General features: G+C 24.8%; 1 protein-coding gene across 2 annotated transcripts; it reads left to right on the top strand.

Annotated features, from left to right (window-relative positions):
* Positions 1 to 9393: 9393 nt before the first annotated feature.
* On the top strand, positions 9394 to 17245 carry LOC135931243 (SOSS complex subunit B2-like). Of its 2 annotated transcripts, none has more exons than XM_065468219.1 (8): positions 9394 to 9514; positions 9567 to 9708; positions 9750 to 9821; positions 13037 to 13109; positions 13153 to 13201; positions 16494 to 16645; positions 16737 to 16915; positions 16973 to 17245. In XM_065468219.1, exons 1-8 carry the CDS (start codon positions 9412 to 9414, stop codon positions 16986 to 16988), a joined length of 786 nt encoding a protein of 261 aa, XP_065324291.1. In that variant the 5' UTR covers positions 9394 to 9411; the 3' UTR covers positions 16989 to 17245. The 2 variants fall into 2 exon arrangements, with proteins under 2 accessions (XP_065324291.1, XP_065324290.1); XM_065468218.1 differs by having other exon boundaries at positions 13153 to 13234.
* Positions 17246 to 20541: the final 3296 nt, after the last annotated feature.

Raw genomic sequence — 20541 nt, 5'->3', positions numbered from 1 at the left:
TAATTTACTTAATAATAATCAATGGTAAAATTCAAATGTTTATTAATAAAATTCCTAGCTTAGAAAATAATTGTGTAAGTTAAAATATATAAAAAAAATAGTCTAAACTACAATATTTAGCTTAATATTATATATACAGTAAAAAAAACATATAATTTACATATTAATTTTATTAATAATTTAGAATTTACAAAAAAACTTCAAACAAAAATTTCTTACATTACCTTCATGTAAATCATAAATAGTAAAAAAAACACAATATAATATTCCAAATAAAGTTTACAAATTTACATAACTCAACCCAAAAATTGAATAACATTCGATATAACGACAGTTTGTATAATCTTTTGTGCTCATGTGATCTGACCACATAACAAACTGACTACCGCTGAGGTCTATGATGGTCCTGTCAGACAAGATGTTTTTTTATAATACTTTATTGCATCATAGTTAAGACGAGGGTAATATTTATTATCATTTGCAACAACTGTCATATCTTCAATCTTTTTTTTATAACACATTGGCTACCTTTATATCCGTAGCAAATCTGAAGTCTCCGTAGGTAATGGATATTAAATTTGCTGAATTAACTGAATTTTATTAATTTCTGTTGTGGTCACCATGCTGAATTTGTATAAATTTTTGGTGCTGAATTTATATTTAGTTTTCTTTTGAGGTCAATAAGGTTCATGATGGTTTAGTGTAAATTCTAAATCTAAGATATTTTCTTTATTTTTATTTATCAATCGAAGTTCTACAAAATATATTCATATAAGCATATCTTTTTTGTTTGACAAAAAAAAATGTTCTTTATATATATATATACGCAAAAATGAAAATAAAAAATTGTCAATTTTAGCGAAAATATAAAACATAATATAAATTGATTTAAGTTAAGAAACAACAAAAAAAGATATAACAAAAAATATAAATTGCAATGTTAAAATAAAACGTTAATATAAACTAAAAATAAAATCTTGCCGAAAGATATAAAATAAAATAAAATTTTAAATCAAAATATCTAATAAAATTATTATATTAATAGATAAGGCGTCTATGATGACAAAATATGCATTGTGTTGTATTGATAGCTTACTGAAAGTTATAAGGCAACTAATAGACTTTTTGCAGGGAAAGTTATTTTATTAGGTAGTGACTTTAGACAAACCTTATCTCTAATCTAAAAGTTTCAAAACAAACATGATTGAAACCTGTGATCAAAACTATGATTTGACCTCATCTATAAGATAATATGCGTGCTTTTAACGAGTAGCTTGAATTTAGTAAAGTTCCTTAAATGGATATTCCTGTTTTTCAAAAATCTTAAATAATTGACTTGGTGGCAAAATCTATATAATTTCGAGCTACAATTATTTAGAATGAACTACACTTAATTTATCATGTTCTTACCAAAATATAAATCAGCTGATTTATATTCACAATATTTTTCGCAAGAGTGTGCATATGAAAGTCTAAATATACAACCATGACATTTATAGTATTATCGAGTTGGTTGATTAGTCATACGTATCCCATCTTGCATAACAAATTTTTATCAAATAAGATATGAGGAAAAAAGGTAAAATTGTTAAAGAAAAGAATGAAAAAATATCTATATTACATTTTGCGATAGTATTTATAACCGGGGTTTGACGAACGAGAATTATAGGGCATGTTGATTTATGTTTTATGAGTTGATTCCATTATGTTTTCTTTACATATTACTAACATTTGGCTGCGCATGTTTTTTATGAGATCTAAAGTTTCTTTATTATTGATTAATGTAACCCTGCTACTATTTTATTAAATAAAGCGAATAATAAAATATATAACAATAATCTAATAAATAATTAAAGGATGGACATACATAAATAAAATATTAATTGGAATTATGTTATTACAAGATTTGTTGAAAAAAATAACATGGAAGGATGTTGTGAGTTTAAATTAAAGACAGAGCAGCTGTTGACCTTAATTTTATTTTTAAATCATTAGTTTATTAATTTTAAGCCATATTTAGTTATTTTATTATTAAAAATAAAATTTGAAATCAATAATTTAATCTATTCTAAAATTAGTTTATATTTATAACATTTTCTCAATTATATTTATGGAATAAAATAATGATAAATATTATTAACGATGGAGTCATATTGTATGAGAGTGATAATGTTCTTCTAGTTAAATGAGTGTAAAATAACATTTAAATGTTTATATTATACTGTCTGAGTCGTTAATATCATTTATATTATATTATGTTCAATTGATTTTAAAAGTTTATATCTTACTATTTGAGGCGTTAATTTCATTTATATTATATTATGTTCAATTGATTTTAAAAAGTATATATTTAACTATCTAAAAGAAACAAGTAATAATTAAGTTGTGTTTTGTTTTAAATAAAATTTTATTTCTACTTTAAAAAATAAAATAATAATATTTATAATATGTATAACATCGACTGGTATATATACTGGTATATGTAACAAAACATTTAAATTAATACTCAATAAATTATTTTACAAATTTGAATAAACAACACAATATGTAACAAAACATTTAAATTAATACTCAATTAATTATTTTACAAATTTGAATAAACAACACTATTAACATTCCCCTCCTCGACAAAGCATCAAGTTGCTGTTCAGAGGGCGCATAAGTCTGTCTGATGGCGTGAGTCCATACGTTTTTGTAGGTTAGAAAAGTTGCTGTACGTTATCATTATTATAAGGATCAAGTTTGAATATATGGAATAAAATTTTGGAATAAAAGAATTTGGAATAAAATTTTTGGAATGTAGAATAACATAAGAATGATAAATCAAAAAAATTATATAAAATTTCGCGTTTTTTTTTTTAAATTTTGCGTTTTATATTTTATTAGTAGCGTTTTAATATTTAATTATTAGCGTTTTAATATTTAATTTATTTTTATTTATTTTCAATCTCCGAGGTTAAAATATGCAAATATTATGCACATTTCCCTTTCTTAAAAAAATTTAAATTTCACACAATATTTTTCTATAATAATGATGTTTAATTTTTACATAACCTTTTGTCTTCAAAAGCTTTATTTCAAAAACATTTTTATCATATCAAGTATTACTTATAAGGGTTATGTAAATCTATCATGTGATTTAAACCTTTTAATTCATGTTTTAATTACATTTTAATATATTTAAAATTAAAGTTTTATCTTCTTGTTTAGGATTTTTAATGGTTTATTTTTAATTAAATCTAAAAATTCATCTTTAGGTTTAGTTAATTTACAACAATTGGTCATCATACAAGAAATCCAAAAAAAAATAATATCAATATTTCACTAAGAAATTAAGTAAATAATTTTTTAAGGCTTTTATGTGTTCAAATATGTCCATTATTGATTTACATTTAAGTTATTTTAATAAGTAAATTTACAACATGCCTTTATCTCAATTTTAATTTCAAATAACTTTTCTTCTTACGTGGATTAGAATAATAAGTGATCATCATTGGTCTCACAATATAGAATTCATAACCTAACGTCCAACTTCCATATTGGTTCTTTCTAGGTTGTCACATTAGGTTAGGTGCTGGTTATCATATTCCAGTCCAACATCCAGAGCCAGGACACCATGAAGAAAGAAGCTTTTTGCATGAAAGTGCTAATGTTTGATTCTAGTCATCTCCATAGATTAAGCAATCAACACAATAGGTAGTCATCACAATAGGTAGTCATATAAATAGAGTCATCTCAATGGATTAAGCAATCGTCACAATAGGTAGTCATATAAATAGAGTCATCTCAATGGATTAAGCAATCATCACAATAGGTAGTCATATAAATAGAGTCATCTCAATGGATTAAGCAATCGTCACAATAGGTAGTCATATAAATAGAGTCATCTCAATGGATTAAGCAATCGTCACAATAGGTAGTCACCACAATAGGTAGTCACCACAATAGGTAGTCACCACAATAGGTAGTCACCACAATAGGTAGTCACCACAATAGGTAGTCATATAAATAGAGTCATCTCAATGGATTAAGCAATCGTCACAATAGGTAGTCATCACAATTTCGAATTTAATTTAATTTTTTACTTTTTTATTTTAATTTTATATATTTTCTTCTTTTTTTTTTACAAAAACGTAACGGGGCGCCATAAAAGAAACAAGTAAATAATTAAGTTGTGTTTTAAATAAATTTTATTTCTACTTTAAAAAATAAAATAATAATAATTATAATATGTATAACATTGACTGGTATATATACTGGTATATGTAACAAAACATTTAAATTAATACTCAATAAATTATTTTACAAATTTGAATAAACAACACAATATGTAACAAAACATTTAAATTAATACTCAATTAATTATTTTACAAATTTGAATAAATAACACTATTAACACTATCTGATGATACATTACATATATGTATAAAAATCGACATATTTGAAGGAAAATAAAGAATAAAATATATTTAATTTTGATTATACCAGATAAATTGCAACAATAAAATTATCGTTCATTCTGATTTACTCTTTCATATCAATTATAAAATTTTCCTATCAATATTAACCACACCCCTTAGCTCTTATTTAAAGTTTTGCTCAATGCAGTTAAAATATTTTAAATTATAAGGATTTTAGTGATCGAGTTAGACAAGAATTAAAAATATATATTTAAGTAATAAAATAATCATATATATCACAATTTTAAATATATATATTTCGGTGAAAGTTAATTGTATAGAAAAAACATTTGAATATTATTTCAACAAGAAAATAAATTATATTAAATTAATTTAATGTATATTATTATAGAAAGTTAATATATAAAATTTATATTTTATTAACTTATATCTGCAAAACAATATCAAAAAGATAAATAATATTCCTACAAATTTGGCTCAATATTTTTATGAGAGATGGGCATGTGCCCCCCCTTCACCCTAATTACTCTCTCAAAAGAATCTCAGCGTTATTGCTTATGGAGGTATGAAGCGCATTGCTCTTGATATTTTTAAATTTTCAAATCGGAAAACGTAATATGGTGTTCGGTCCACTGAAAGATCGAATTATTATTTTATTTTTTTAGGAATTGAATGTACATATCATAACATTTTCTATAGAAATTTATTTTAAAATACATTTTTTGAGTAAAACTGTTTAGTTATTCATTTTTATTCCTCCCCTCGTGTCTTTTTTCACCTAAATATTATATATATCACATGCCTATGTTATAGTTAATTCGGATAAAGTTTCTTTCATTTCACTATTATCAAGTAAATTTGAAAGTCCGGCTAGATGCTCATTTAATGTTGAATAATCCAAATAGTTAACATAAAATAGGAGAAGGTAATAACTTAGATATTTAATTTTACAAGGTATCGTCCTTAAATTTTAATACAAAAATAATAATTTAATATCGCTTATTTTTTTTGTAGAAACTACATTATGAAATAATATTAACTTTATACGAAAATTCGGATTTTAAATATATTTGAGAAGTGGAAATGGGCATATAATTTCCATTATTACACATATAATTTTTAGCTCCATCTATAGTTCATTTGGTGGTGGGGGTACAATATTGAATTTGTGCATTCTCAAAAAAATTACAATCATAAATAAATTTAAGTATGGCTACATTCTTCTCCTACCAAATAATTTTTGGCATGTTTAAAATATTTTGGTAAACTAACTAATTTATTTTACGTATTCATTAATATATATTTTATGATAATACACAAATATATATGGATAGACTGTAATTCGCTATAGAGCACAATAGTAGGAAGAATGGATAAATATTATTTAAAGGTAGTTATAATTCAATAATATTTTTAAAAAATATGGTCAAAAATCGGTAATGGTGTTTAATGATTAAAATATCTGGATAGTAAATATAAAAAAAAAATTTATGATAGATAAATCATTTTTTTAATAGTAAATAACTTATTTCTAAATCTAAAGTCGAAAACAGGTTTTTTACAATAAATATTTTTATTTTTCATAAAAAGACCTTAAATTTTAACAATAAAATAAATATTAATAAAATTTGACGCATAAATAAAAATATTGTAATAAAATATTTAATTTTTAATAGAAAACCCATGTTTTTATTAATTCGCCATAACTTCTCCAACACCCATCCTCATATGTGCTCAGGTTGTAACCCATCCGTGGATATGAAGGTGTTGTAATATTCAGATGATACTTTTAATAGAAAAATGTCTTATTCAAATTAGAAGAATTATTACGATATTATTTAATATTAAAGATTATGTAAACCAAGATTAAAGGAATTATATATATTTGAGATTTTGTGAATATTATGATACTTTTCAATTTTTGCAAAGAATTCTTTTTTATTTTTTAACTTTAATTTTTTATAAGTTTTTACTATAATCTTTTATAATGTTAATTTATTATATTTTTACTATAATTTATTATAATTAATGAAGAATAAAGGAAAATATAAATAATAATAATTTTGTCAATTTTCATATCTTACATTATTTAGTCTATTATCATTTTTATTCAACTATGTTTTTTATCTTCTACAATGATGCTCAAAGCTCTCAAAGGTGGATTCAGCATGCATACACAGACTTTGCATTTGACCTGTAAAATAAGTTTCGGTCAATTGACCGATATTTGACCTGTCAATTAGGTCAAAAAATAAATGTTTTTTATAACACAATATTAACTTTATCTATCATAATAATCCTCAAAAAACGTCAATCAAATTTAACCAATAATGTTCTTTTAAAAAATATTTGCCTAATGATAATCATCATAGCAATTTTAGTCAATAATAATTCCCAAGTGATTTATAATATGGCGAATTTACTCAAGATATTAAATTTAGATATTAATATATTTTTAGATTTCACAAGAATATTTTGAGAAACATGGATTTGCAAACTGCCTTGGCTCATAAGATGGTAAGCATATAAAAATAAAAAGTCCTGCAAAATCTGGAACCCTTGTATTTTAAAATATATATAAATATTATATTTTATGTAGGAACGGGACTATATCGTAAAGGAGTACAATTAACATATATAATATATGATATTCATTAAGCACCTAATGAGAAAGCGAGGTTCATTAAATAATTCCATCTAATTAACACAGGTCCCTATTGTTATGGTTTTTGTTAGATTTGGTAAATAATGAGTATCATATTAATACAATTAATTAAAAAGATAGAGAGGAAGGAGTTAATTAGATATGTGCTTTGGTTCGAGCAGGTTCTATATGAGATGTGAACTATAAATGAAATATGCAATGTAATTGAGATATATAATGTGTGTTTTTTCTTGAAAACAAAAAAGTTTTTTTTTTGTTAAATACCATATTTGGAATTTGTTAATTTTTTTATATTATGTATATTTATAAATCGATACTTGAACGAAAGTTCTTTTTTGTTAATTGTTTATTATATATATTTTTTAAAATATTTATATTAACAATTTTATTATAATGTACATAAAGAAAATGAGTACATTGCAACTTTGTTAAGAAAAAACAAATTATAAACAGAAATCACAAATTATATTTGCTTACATGAATCGATATGGAAATTAGATGGAAATGGTATTTTTTTTATATATAGTTTATTATAATTTGACCACTTAAATTTAAAAGAAAAATACAATTGTGTCATACCTTGAAACTGCAGTTAGGATAAACTCCTTATATATTGATGAATCAGTAACGTTCATTTGAAATATTTTTATTTTTTTTATTGAATTTTATTATGAAACAACATTCTGTATGAAATCATGTCTCAAAATATTATAACTAATTATTCATAAAATATATACCCGAAATTCATTAAGGGTAAGATTTGGAATATATTATTTTATCAATTCCGCATATTTATATTTTAAGTTATATTTAACATAAAAATGAATATTTCAAAGATCGTAAGATTTGAAATTTTCATTTTTATCAATTTCGCATATTTATAATTTAAGTTATATTTAACATGAATATGTCAAACTTCATTTCGTAAGGTATATATTATAAATCAGATTTCAACTGTGCGATTCGATGAATACCATGGACGATAAACAATTTCAAAGTCGATACAATTCAAAGGACGATTTGATAAATAATAAAAAAAGGGGTCAATACCAAAATTACGATAATGGGATGAATCTGAAGATAGATAAATTTCAACTTCCTAGGTACCATCAGTAAATGTACAATAGACTTATGAAGGGTGGGCGTGTTGCAGCTGGTGGAAATGGAAAATTAAATAATATATTATAAGAACCCTCAATATTGCGATATTTTTGTTTTGTATTTTTTATATAAAGCATTCATTGATTGATTCATTCATTTTATTTCATGGATTTATTTATTCATTGATGCATTCTTTTGTTAATATAATTCTTCTTTTGAGATGAATATTTTTGAAGTAAAGAAGAATATTAGAATTAACAGCAATTTTTGTATTATTGAGTGTATATGGTAAAAGACATTTTTACATAAAAAAGGACCTTTTATCTTAGATACAAGTATTCAAGATATTGACCAACTCTGATAGCGACGATAAAAATGAAAATTTTTAATATGTTTTTGATCTAATTTTTACGTCACATAATTCATTTTACTTGAAGGAAATTATAATTTTGGATATTAAATAAATTCTTTCTTGATTTTACTTAAAAATAAATTGTAAATTTTGATAATAAAAAAATTTACTCATCATTTATTTTGAAAATAAATTTATAACTGATGTTTCATAACCGTAGATTGGTCCTTTATTAACCCCTAAAATAAATATAGATGACAGCCTCACTACTACTTCGGTTCGGAAAATTTTATTCCTTCTTCTTCAATTTAATCTAGGATTAAGCTCTAAGACTTCGGTTCTGAAAAACTCGTTCTTTCATTTTAAAATTAATTTAATATTAAAATTTACACAAATACTGCTTGAGAATTCCGTTCCTTCATTTACAATATAATTTATAATGAAATCCGCACTCATACTACAGAGCGGTTCCGTCTCGGTTATAAAATATATGACCTAGGTACAAAGAGTTACGGTCCAACTAAGAATTTAAATAGTTACAGACCCTTTTGATGAAACAAAACTCCCGTTAATACTGGGGTGCGACTATTGTCATATTTAATTACTCGTCTGTGAAGTTTCTTTTTCGTTTTTGTAGCTTTTCACGACAACTAAAATTTCAAAAATCAGGTCCCATAATCCCCACCCCTAAAAATTATGGGCCATCATACTCAGCAGATCCCTCTCCCTCTCACACGTTTGATCAGCCGCTAATTATACATCATTAACTAAAAAATATTTGTATAAGCGTTTGTCAACTCCTATTATAAAAGGGTCAACACATTTCATTCATTTTATTTTCGGATATTCCTGGCATAAAATTGTATGCAGACATGAAAATGAATATCTTACCACCCGAACCACTTTTCACTTTAATAAAGGATATTAAACCTGGATTAAAAAATTTATACGTTAAATTCATCGTCTTAGAAATAGGTCAATATAATTTATTAAATGTTAAAAATTATAAATAAACTAATTATATCAGTTGGAAAGCCAAATATTACCAAGGATGGCCATTCAGTGAAAACTTTTAAGATAGCAGACAAAACTGGAAGTATAAATATATCAGTTTGGGATGAACCTGGAGAGCTTTTACAGGGAGGAGATATAGTTAAACTTCATAAAGGGTTTTTATATTACTCAGATATCTTATCTATTATATGTGTAGGTATACTTCTATTTGGAAGGGTTGCCTGACATTATATGTTGGAAAAGGAGGCGAAATACTTAAAATAGGAGAGTATGTTAATGTTAAATACATAAATTATATAATTTTTTTAATAATAAAGCTGGTTTTATTGCGAATATTTTAATGTTGAATTTTTGCTTAACCATTTTTGAAAATTAGCAATGCCTATAGAATGGAAATTGCATTTTGTTGCAATGCACTATCTTAATGTTTAAGTAAATCATATTTCTACACCACTTTAAAACAGAGTTTGAAATTTTTTTTATAATTTCAGTTTGAAAATTTTAATCATGAAAATTATTTACTTAAATAAGATTTTTTGCAAAAATTATTTGGCATTTTTGGTAAAATTTGATCAAAAATTTTTCCTCTTTAGTAATTTTTTTCAAACTGCTTTAAAATAATTAATTGAGTTCAAAGTTTAGAATCAAATTTTTTTGGATCAATCCAATCCAAATTTGGAAACAGTTTTGCACTAAAAAGGAACTGGGAAATTAGTTTTTTATTTAAATATTTTAATGAAAAAATCTTATAAATACTACTTTAATTTTCACTTATTAAACTTCCAAAATAAGCTTAAATAATATTTCAAAGGTATTTGTAATAAAATTGTTAAGTGATTTGTAGCATAATCTTTAGCTAATTATTGGTATCTATGCCCTGACCATTTATTCATTATATTTATTTCCCTTTTAAACAATTTGTAAATGATTTTAAACAAAATTTTAAAAATTCTAGGTTAGGCTGTAAAAGGATCAGAAATACAAATCTGCTCTAGGTGAGAAAAATTCATGGACACATGGCCTGTTGTAGTTGGCCCAAATTGGCTTAGGGAAGACCACTGGAAATAGCTACATATATTATGGGCTCAATTCAAAATACCCATTATTTGATAATAGTTCAATCAAAAGGTCAGTGGAAATGTTGAAACATATATGGTAATTTGGGAATTCTGGTATCAGATAACAGAGCACCATTTAGATTGAGTGAGTTATAGTTACCACAAATTGAATGTTTTAATGCAGTGTTTCAAAACGCAAAAAAAAAGCAAACGTAAATTGAATCATTAATTATTATTTTTTTTAAATATGAAACATCTAAATTCAAAACAAAAAAAATGCTGTCCAATTTAACTGAATACATTAATGCATTATTTGTGCTTTGAAACAATGCATTGAAATGTTCGATTTGTGTGCACTATTAAGAGCCAGATAGAGGGGCAAAGCAAGTATTTGCATCACCTCTGGCCAAGCAGAAAGGCATGTATGCACAGTTAAGAAAATAATAAGGCAGAACTTAGAAAACTGCAGAACATCCAGACACCCACATAAATTTCTTAGAAGGAGCAAGTTCAGGAATTTTAAAGCTTTAACGCATGTTCTGGTGTGAAATGGTCATTCCCCTTAAAAATGTAATGTTATTGTTCTAAATTATTATTGCTATTTATAGAACTCTATGAGCTTAAGCTATAAATGAATTTGATGTTTATTCATTATTTGAAACTTGACTGCCCAATTCTGCATTTCTATCAGGATTTATTATTTTTAAAATCATAATAAAAAATAACAGCAATATACAAGGACTAAAAATATTTGGAAATAATTTTAGATTTTGGAGGTTTTTTAAAAATAATATATATATATTAATAATGAAAATATTATACTATTTATATGAAATAAAAGTATATTTTGAGTATGGTAATTGGGAACCTATGGTAAGCTTGTCTTGTATATTTTACTTAAGGCAAACAATAACTTAGCTATTAGTTCATATTTGTAAATTTCATCAGGGGAGAATGAATTAAAATCAGATCTATTTTGGGAAAGAAATCTATCTTCACAAAATGGGCTAACATTGAACATAACTTTTCAGAAATGAAATAGAAATGCATTTAATAGTAATAATTATAGATCAGAAATGTTTCATATAAGTAAAATATGAAACTTGATGTGAATTCCTGTTTCATAGTATTTTAATTTACTATTACTTTTTATTTCAAAAATTATCTAGGTGTTGGCTTCTCTGCTAGACCTAAAATTTAAAATTATGACAAAATATCTAATAAAGCAAAATTGCACATCATCTGAATTTATTATTAAACATTTTAAACTTATAAAGTTTAATAATGTTAGATAAGTAAATATTGAGATTGAAAACTAATAAGAAATATCAAATACAAATTATTCAACAAGGTTAGCAAATAAACATTACAACAAGCATAAATTATATGATTCCACTAGTGACTTAGAACAAGAATACCATATTCTCAAAAAATGTCTTTCTCAGAATGTGTGAAAAGAGGATCGAACTTCAACTTTTAACTCCAGTCAAATAATTATGTGTTACGGCAACTAGGACACTATTGAAAAGGAAGAGATCATACTTATGTTTGACATATCTAAATAAAATTATTTTTATACATGATAAATATGCAATTACATAATTGAGTTTGAATTTATAATTTGTTAAGCCTTTCTCTTTGCAATAAAGATCTAAAATTATGCCGATATTTCTATATATATTTTAATTCAGCTCATTTTAAAGAAATCAAATTAGCAAAGTTATATATTATAAAAAATTAATGACAGTGTGCCAATTGCATCTGTTTTGTTATGTATAATATTATATTCAATAATAAATGATATAATTCAAATTTCTAATTTTTATTGAACAATTATTTTATTTATTAATATCTTAAAATATTATTTTTAAATTAGTTTTAGAAAGATGATTATAATATTTTATGATGATTTATATCATCTTAAACTAAAAATTATTTGTATAAATGTAATAAAACATCTTTTAGATACTTAAAAAAATGATAATTTATTTATTGATAAGTTTTTTACCACATAGTGACACTTTAAAATGCATTAAAACACAATTTGAGGTTGGGTCAGCCTAAATTTGGGCATTAGGTCAGTATTAGAAAATCTCTTGTGGTAATTTGGAATAGATAGTGTTAATTTTCTTTACTCAAGCAGGGAAGAAGTAAAAAATTTCAAATAACTTAATTTTGGAACCAATTAAAAGTTTTGGGTAGTAGTTTACTATTACAAAAGTGGAAGTAGAGTTATAATAATCCTAATTTCCTTTACTTCACGAGTAAAGAAAGTACATTTTTTGAAAATAATTCTGCTTTAAATTGTGTAAATGTGCTCACAAATAATGGGAAAAATTAATTATTTTGAATAATGAAAACTGATTTATAGTTAAATCAAATTTTATAATAAAATAAGGATAATAATTATTATCTTAAATTACAGGTTTTGTATGATATTTTCAGAACTTCCCAACATGAGTGAATTTCGTCAAGAATATATCAACATTAATAAACCGGTATACCTTTTATTTAAAAATGTGTTTAAATTTTGGTTAATAGGTTCCATTGGTAGAAAATGTTAGTAATGATTCAATGACCACTTCAATAGGTTATAATTTACATCACCTTTACACGTATAATGGTAAAATCCTTGAAAAATCAATATGAGTTTCAACTCAATCCACTCAGATTTTTTTAAAATTTTTACTAGAGTTAGCATATATTATAACCAAAAATTTAAATTAAGTCTCCAAATACAAACAGCGGCTGAGATACATGACTCTAAAGGTCGAAAAATGGGGCATTTGGGGTAAAATGGACTCCCTTTAATGGATATAATTGAGCTAGAAGCTTCATTTAAAATTTATTATGTAACCTATGTCAGTCCTAATTTTATATAATGTTAAATATTGTTTAAAAATGTAAATGTCAAAAACTGGAAATAGAAAACCTAAAATGGTAATTAAAATCGAATTGGCATGTCTTTTTTCTCTCATTTTTTTAAAATATATAGGTATATAATTAATTAAAAAATAAGCAAAATTTCAAGTTGAGCTGAGCACAGTTTTAGGAGATATGGCATTTTAATCATTTAGTGAATTGTGTAAATTCTTAATATATTTGATAAATCATTAATTATATGTTTAGGTCTAAAACTCTTTAATATTTTGTATATTCAAATAAAAAATTGTAAAAGGTGGGGGAAGGGGGTATTGTTATTTTATATAATATATATACATCTTTTCATAAAATTTTTATTTTTTTTAAACAGTAGATTACAATCCAAATTTGGACAAACATAGGCTCTAAGAATTATACTTCCTTGGATGATTAACCAAAATAAATCTTAAAAATATAAAAATTTGCAGTATATGTTGTAAAATATTACATGCTTCAACCAGTATAATATTTCCTTCAACATTCTATGCTGCCCTTAAACATATAAATGATTCATTGCCATTAATGGGTGAGACATCATTTAAGAAGAAATGCTTAAGAGGGAAAAAAGATATATTAGAATAAAATTGAGAAAGATATTGTAAAAATTTCTTCAGTAGATAGGACCTTAAAAACAAGAAGAATTTTATGCGACTGAATTCATGGCAAGAATAACAAAAAAATTGGCCAAGAAAAAGGGTGTTTTATATAATCCAAATAATACTGGGAGCTTTTTTTAAAGATTATAATAAAGATATTATTGGAAAATTTTATAATTCCGATTAAAATAGTCCTATGGCTGATAAAAAACTTTTTTATATCAATAAAGGTTAATGGAGAGATGTGCCAATTGAAGAAAATACTCATTTTATGCAATCTTAAGGATTTGTATTCTAATTTTAAAGAAACTCATGTTGATACAGGAGTAAGCTGTAGCAAATTTGCGTTTTTAAGACGAATTTTATATATATTTATTTTAAACTAAAATATTTGATTTTTTTAAAAAAATCAAAATTTATTAAAAATGTTATTTTTCTAATGATGCAGTAACTTGATATAAGTATAAAAAGTCATAATATAAGCCATCATGAACTTGTTTTTGGAATCAAAGCGAATGGCATCTCTACTTAATAGACCTTGACAAACATTACCAAAAGGTTTGTTAGCAAGAGCTAGTCTTCATCCTTATTAGAATCAAATGTTAAGCAACTTAGATTTATTTAATTTTTGCTAAGTAAATATCACTGGAATTTTCGCATATGGATGATAAATATGGAAAAGTTATCTAGTTCCAAAGGTTAAACCTATTTCTGAAATATAAAAGTTTCATGCTTTTATGCTTAGGAAAAATTAAAGTTAAATTATATTCATATTGTGAAAATGATTCAATTTACAATAATTTAAAAAAATTAAAATTTTATCTTCAATTACAAAGATATTTATAATTAAATGGAGTGCATTTTGCCAAAAATGCCCAATTTTCCTTTAGTGGTCCCTTTCTCAGCCGCTGTTTGATGTTATACACTAAAAAAATTTTCTTTCTTAATTATAATATATTCAAACCTTGTAAAAAATTAAGAAAGGTCGGGTGTTTTTTTTTGTTGATTTGTCATGAAATTCACCATATATATTGTTTATATTTTCTCATTTTATAATATAATTTGTGAAATTTCATTTTATAATTTATCACGGCCATATTTTCAAAAGGTAGCGCAGTATCACCAATTTTTTTATGCTACATTGACTGAGGATTATAATGTTTTTCTTCAACTTTCAAAAAAACAATTGTTAAATTTTCAAAAAGGATAAATATAGACTTCTCCTCCTTTATATTTTATTTAACTATCATACTCTTCATAATTTGATCATTATTTTCTCATAAGCCTAGAAGGATATATATTATAACATTTTAGTTTAGATATGATTATTAAGAGCGCCATTATTATTCTGGCTTAATTTCATTTGTGTCTCAGGTTTAAGACATTTAAAATATGGTAGATCAGTATTTATATTGGATTTATATTTAAAAAAATGTAAATTAATTTTTATATTTATCTTAGTAAATGTCTCATTATTATTAAATTATTTGACAAAATATCGAGAATAATGAATCTTTCTTTTAACAACCATCTTCATCTTCAGACCCATACCAAGAACGCAAATGTTGTATCCAGTCTCTTAAAAACGTCTCTACATCTTCATCATACTAATACCAGGCGCGCAAAAGCTTACAATAAGCTGGTACCCCTATCCTCCACCATAATAATAAGTCAATTGTCGTCGGTAATAGTATCTTGTCGGTAGTAGTTTTTTTATTAAAATGTATTTTTGTATGTAACATTTCAATTTAAAGTTTTTTATTTATTATTGTCGTAAACGTGATTATAATTGTCCATTTAAAGCTTACTGTTTAAGGCATTATGTTATATTTGGACTTGTTATTATATTATAAATAATATTTTATTTCATTTTATAATAATGTTTATTTTATAAATCATGGTTAAAGGCTTTAATTTAATTGGATATGTTATAATGAAATATATATATTATTTCATAAAAAAAGATTATTATATAATTTATATATTATCGCATAGTTAAATAGTTTACAATAAAAGACTTTTCCCTTGTTTTTAAAGATAAAAACTTTACTTAAACGAAGAATTTATTTTAGTTTTCCCAAATAAAGACTTTATTTACATTCTTATTTCGACCAAATCTCAGTTCAAGACCCTAGCCAGAGCTTTTTAAAATTGACTTTGGTTTATAAGCTACAGCAATGTCGAAAGTAGCTATAACTAAGCCATTACCCATCTATAATCACTACAAAAAATATAGCGTGATATTTTAACAACTGCACCATAATCCTGGGAAGGGAAAGGGGATAACAATTTTTTTAATGAATATATATATTTAATAGCTAGTTTTTTGATATTTTTTATTGATATGATAAACATAAACAATAGTTGCGAGTAACACCAATATCCTTACATCGAATAATTCGTTAGAAAACCAACAAATCATCGATAACAATAATAATGGCGTGATTGTTGAAACATTTATATCTTCTAACACGACCCTCACCTCTACAACTCTAATCAACATCGGTTCCAAGAATGTAAGAAACCTTACTCCTATATTTATATCATTTAATATAATTATCTCACCAAGGACAGTCAAATAATGAAATTAAATATTATCTACAAAAGCTTCTCACATCAATTGCAGGAGGATCTGATTTGAAGGATAATGGGGCCAACGATAATTCTGTCAAAAAAATAGAAACGAATTCCACTCACAGCAGCAAAGACAGAATACGCACTAAAAATGATTCCTCTAACACTCAAAGGAAGGAGAATAATGATAAACACACGCATAAAATTAAGAAGTAAAATAAATTATCATACTTTTGCAATGTTATTGAATGTTCCCTTTTTATTTTTAGGATTAAAAAGTCCTGATTCTTGATCTGAATAGTGTTAAAATTATTTTCTATTATGAGTTACAACTTACAAGCTACAGTGACACAAATGACTGCAAAAAATTCTATAGTGATAAAGTATTTGGAATATGTGTTTTATTACAAGTTTGTGTGCCGACGATGACCTTCTTTTTTCTAAAATTAATTTTATATTATTTCCAAAATGCAACGAATTTCTTATTGTGAATATCATTTTGTATTTTTCGTGTCTATATATAGTAATATTCGATTAAAATAAATGCCTATTTATTTATAAATTGAGAGTATTTTTAAATTTATTTATATTATGTGATGGGCATTTTTAGATTTAAAATTCAATTGCTGAAAACATACGATTTTTATATTTATTACTATTAGGGAGAAAAACTATTGAAAAATAATTTTATTTAAAAATAGTTGTTTGGAAAGGATTAGAAATCAGGGCTTTTTCTTTCTGATAAAATTTATGTTAATAAAATTTAAAATGCTCTTATTATTCTTTTAAAGTATAATAGTTATGAGGTACCTAGTATCAATCAAAATCATTATTATTGCGTTGTATCATATATAATTCTCTATTATGTTAAGGAAGGAAATATATATCAGTTATTTAAAAAAACAGAGTAAAAGCTATTATAATTACGCTGTAGGTTGTCAAAAAATTAAAAATTATATAAAAATTTTTTTGTAATGAAATCTTCTAAAATATCCACCTTCTACTAAATCCATTGGCGTACGCAGCGGGGAGGGGCAAATCCCCCCCCCCCCCAAGCCAAAAAATGCAGATGCCGGATATATTTTTCAAAAATATTTTTGTTTAGAGTGTTGTGCAGATTTAATTTAAAACATTTCCATATTTTTTAATTCGTTTGTAAATAAAAATTTTAACTTGTAAAAATTGATAAGAATATATAAATATGTTATTTTAACAACTTTTTATAAGTTAAATAATTTTATTTTCAAATAAATTAATAAATATGGAAATGTTTTAATTTAAATTTACACAGTACTATATTAATTTATATTTGTTAATATTTATTCCTATCTCATATTAAATATATATTTAATTACATTTATTATCACATTCATCACTAAGTTTATCAATTAATTTCGATTTCAAGTTTTCCGGTGTAATATTATCTTATTATTTTCAAATTTTTAGTGGCGTAATATTTATCTATTATTTTTAAATTTCTAGTCAAATAATAATTATTCTGAAATTGTCGAACAGGGAGAAAAAAATTGCAACCTTGTCCTACGAGATAGAGTCTCCGCCATCAAGCAGTAACAGCTTTTATAAAGTTAGAAGTGATATTACTGACATATCACAATGGCCTGAAAGAAATTTTTCCTTAGAAGCAAGAAAATTATTGGATTCAATGCTTATTCCAAATTTTTTTTCTCATTAATGTACAACTATTTTATGTATTACTTTTCAAAAACATGATGACTTGATTAAGAAGATGAGAATAGCGAAGAGCATTTTATTAGAATTCAAGGAAATTAGGGCTAATGTTTATGAAGAATTTTATATGTTATTGTTAAGTCAAAAGCAGAGCTATACGTGTTTAATATTTGTCTCACTCGACTTGCAGGCTCATAGTTAAAACATTAGTATAGGATCAGTAGAAGAGTATATCTTAGATACAAATACATTTATAAACCAAATAAATGAATGGTTTTTAATTCATTATGCAGCACTTATCAATCTGTAAATATTTTTCCATAAAAGCCTTCCCAACCTTTTTCAGATGGTGATAGAAAAAAAAATATTTGTTGGATTTTTATCATGAAGATGTTAAAGTATCTTATGATGCCTTATTAGCTGATAACTATGTTTATAAGATTATCTATGGTTGATACAGTCCTAAAAAATGCTATGGATGCTCTGCATTATTTCAAACACATTTTAGATTATATTCCCAATGTATTAAAAGGGTTAATATATATTAGCAACTCTTCCTATAAGTAAACTAATGAGAGAAAATTCTCTTTTTTAAGAAGAATAAAAGAGCCCTGCAGAGGTACCATTTGCAGGGCACGGCCCTGATTTTTTTAAAGATTTTTACGGCTAAGCTTAATTTTCAGGCCCGGCCCGGCCTTTTTTAAAATAAAATTTTCAGGCCCGACCCGGATTTTTTAAAAATAAATTATATTTATTTTTCATTTTTATAGCTAATAATAACGATTTCAAATATAGGCTGTTTTATATACAGTCCGGCTCGAATATTTTTTTAAAAAATTCAGGCTCAGCCCGGGTGTTTATTTTTAAAAATTTCGGGCCCGGCCATACTGTCCAGCCCGGGGGCCGGGCCTGCAGATCTCTGAAAAACATACCAAGAAGTACAACTTTTGAAAGTAGATTGAAAGGTTTGGATCTTTTGATTATTCATAGGCATTTGACAACAAGCAAGGATGAGATAATTGAAAATTAGCTCAATCCCAACGAAGATTAGATTTTACATGTAAATATATAACATACAAAATACAATTATTCCCTAAGCTTTTTGTGTATTAATTTATATTTCTATCATTTAAATTTTTTATACTTTATATATAAATTTTAAAGCTTAAAAAATTCAAATTTCTATTTTGGGTCATTTAAGTGATTCTTTACATATAATTTTTTTATAATTCACATTAATTTAAAATGGTGTATTAGAAATAGTTATTAGTCCTGATAAATTTATGCTTGATATTTTTAAAAAACAATATTTCTTAAAAAATTTTATTATCCCCCCCCCCCCAGACCAAATTCCTGCATACGCGCCTGACTAAATCTAATCTAAAAACTATTTTATTTAAAAATATAACAATGGGAAATAAAAATAGGATTTGCGAATTATAAACCAATAATTTTTTTATTCATAATATAAAATGTATTATTAAAAAATAACTTTTTTATTTTTTAATTATTTAGCCCTATATTTAATAACATAATATACCACCTTTTTCTCGAACCTATATTAAAATTGGTACGGCCTGTGCGAACCCGGTATTGGCCAATACCAATGATACGAATATCAAATATAATTATGTAGCATTTTTATATTCATTGGAAAAGGCGATATAGTTTGACAATATATTATTTATTTATCATTTATAATTAATTTATGAAATAAGGAAATAAAGTATTAACAGTATCATCTTTCCTTTCATGTTTCCTTTTTATTTATTTCTTTCTTCTAGTAATGTTACACTTGGTGAAGTAAATATATTTAACCAGTTACTTATATAAATATTTTTATTTATTTTTTGATTATGTTTTTATTATGGTTAGCAAAATTAGAACTATTGAGTATCTTGAGCCACTTATAAAGTGTAGACTTAATGTCGCTTCATTACAGAAAAAAAATTAATTTAATTATTTTCATCATGCATTTACTTAACATGGTTCAACCTAAAGATAATGGGTCATAATTATACCTATCATATTTGAAGTAAGGCTTTCGGAAGGGGAAAGTTGGGATTAGTAGTCGGAGATAAAGATAAATATTGAAATGTGGCATAAATAGTAACCGGAGCATAGGCGTGACCAATTTTTCTAAGGGAAT

Source organism: Gordionus sp. m RMFG-2023, chromosome 1 (assembly GCF_954871325.1).
Source record: "Gordionus sp. m RMFG-2023 chromosome 1, tfGorSpeb1-WG-v2, whole genome shotgun sequence".
In the NCBI taxonomy this organism is placed as follows: Eukaryota; Metazoa; Nematomorpha; class Gordioida; order Chordodea; family Parachordodidae; genus Gordionus; species Gordionus sp. m RMFG-2023.
The sequence above is the reverse complement of the archived record's forward strand: the minus strand, read 5'-3'. Positions and strand labels throughout refer to the sequence as shown.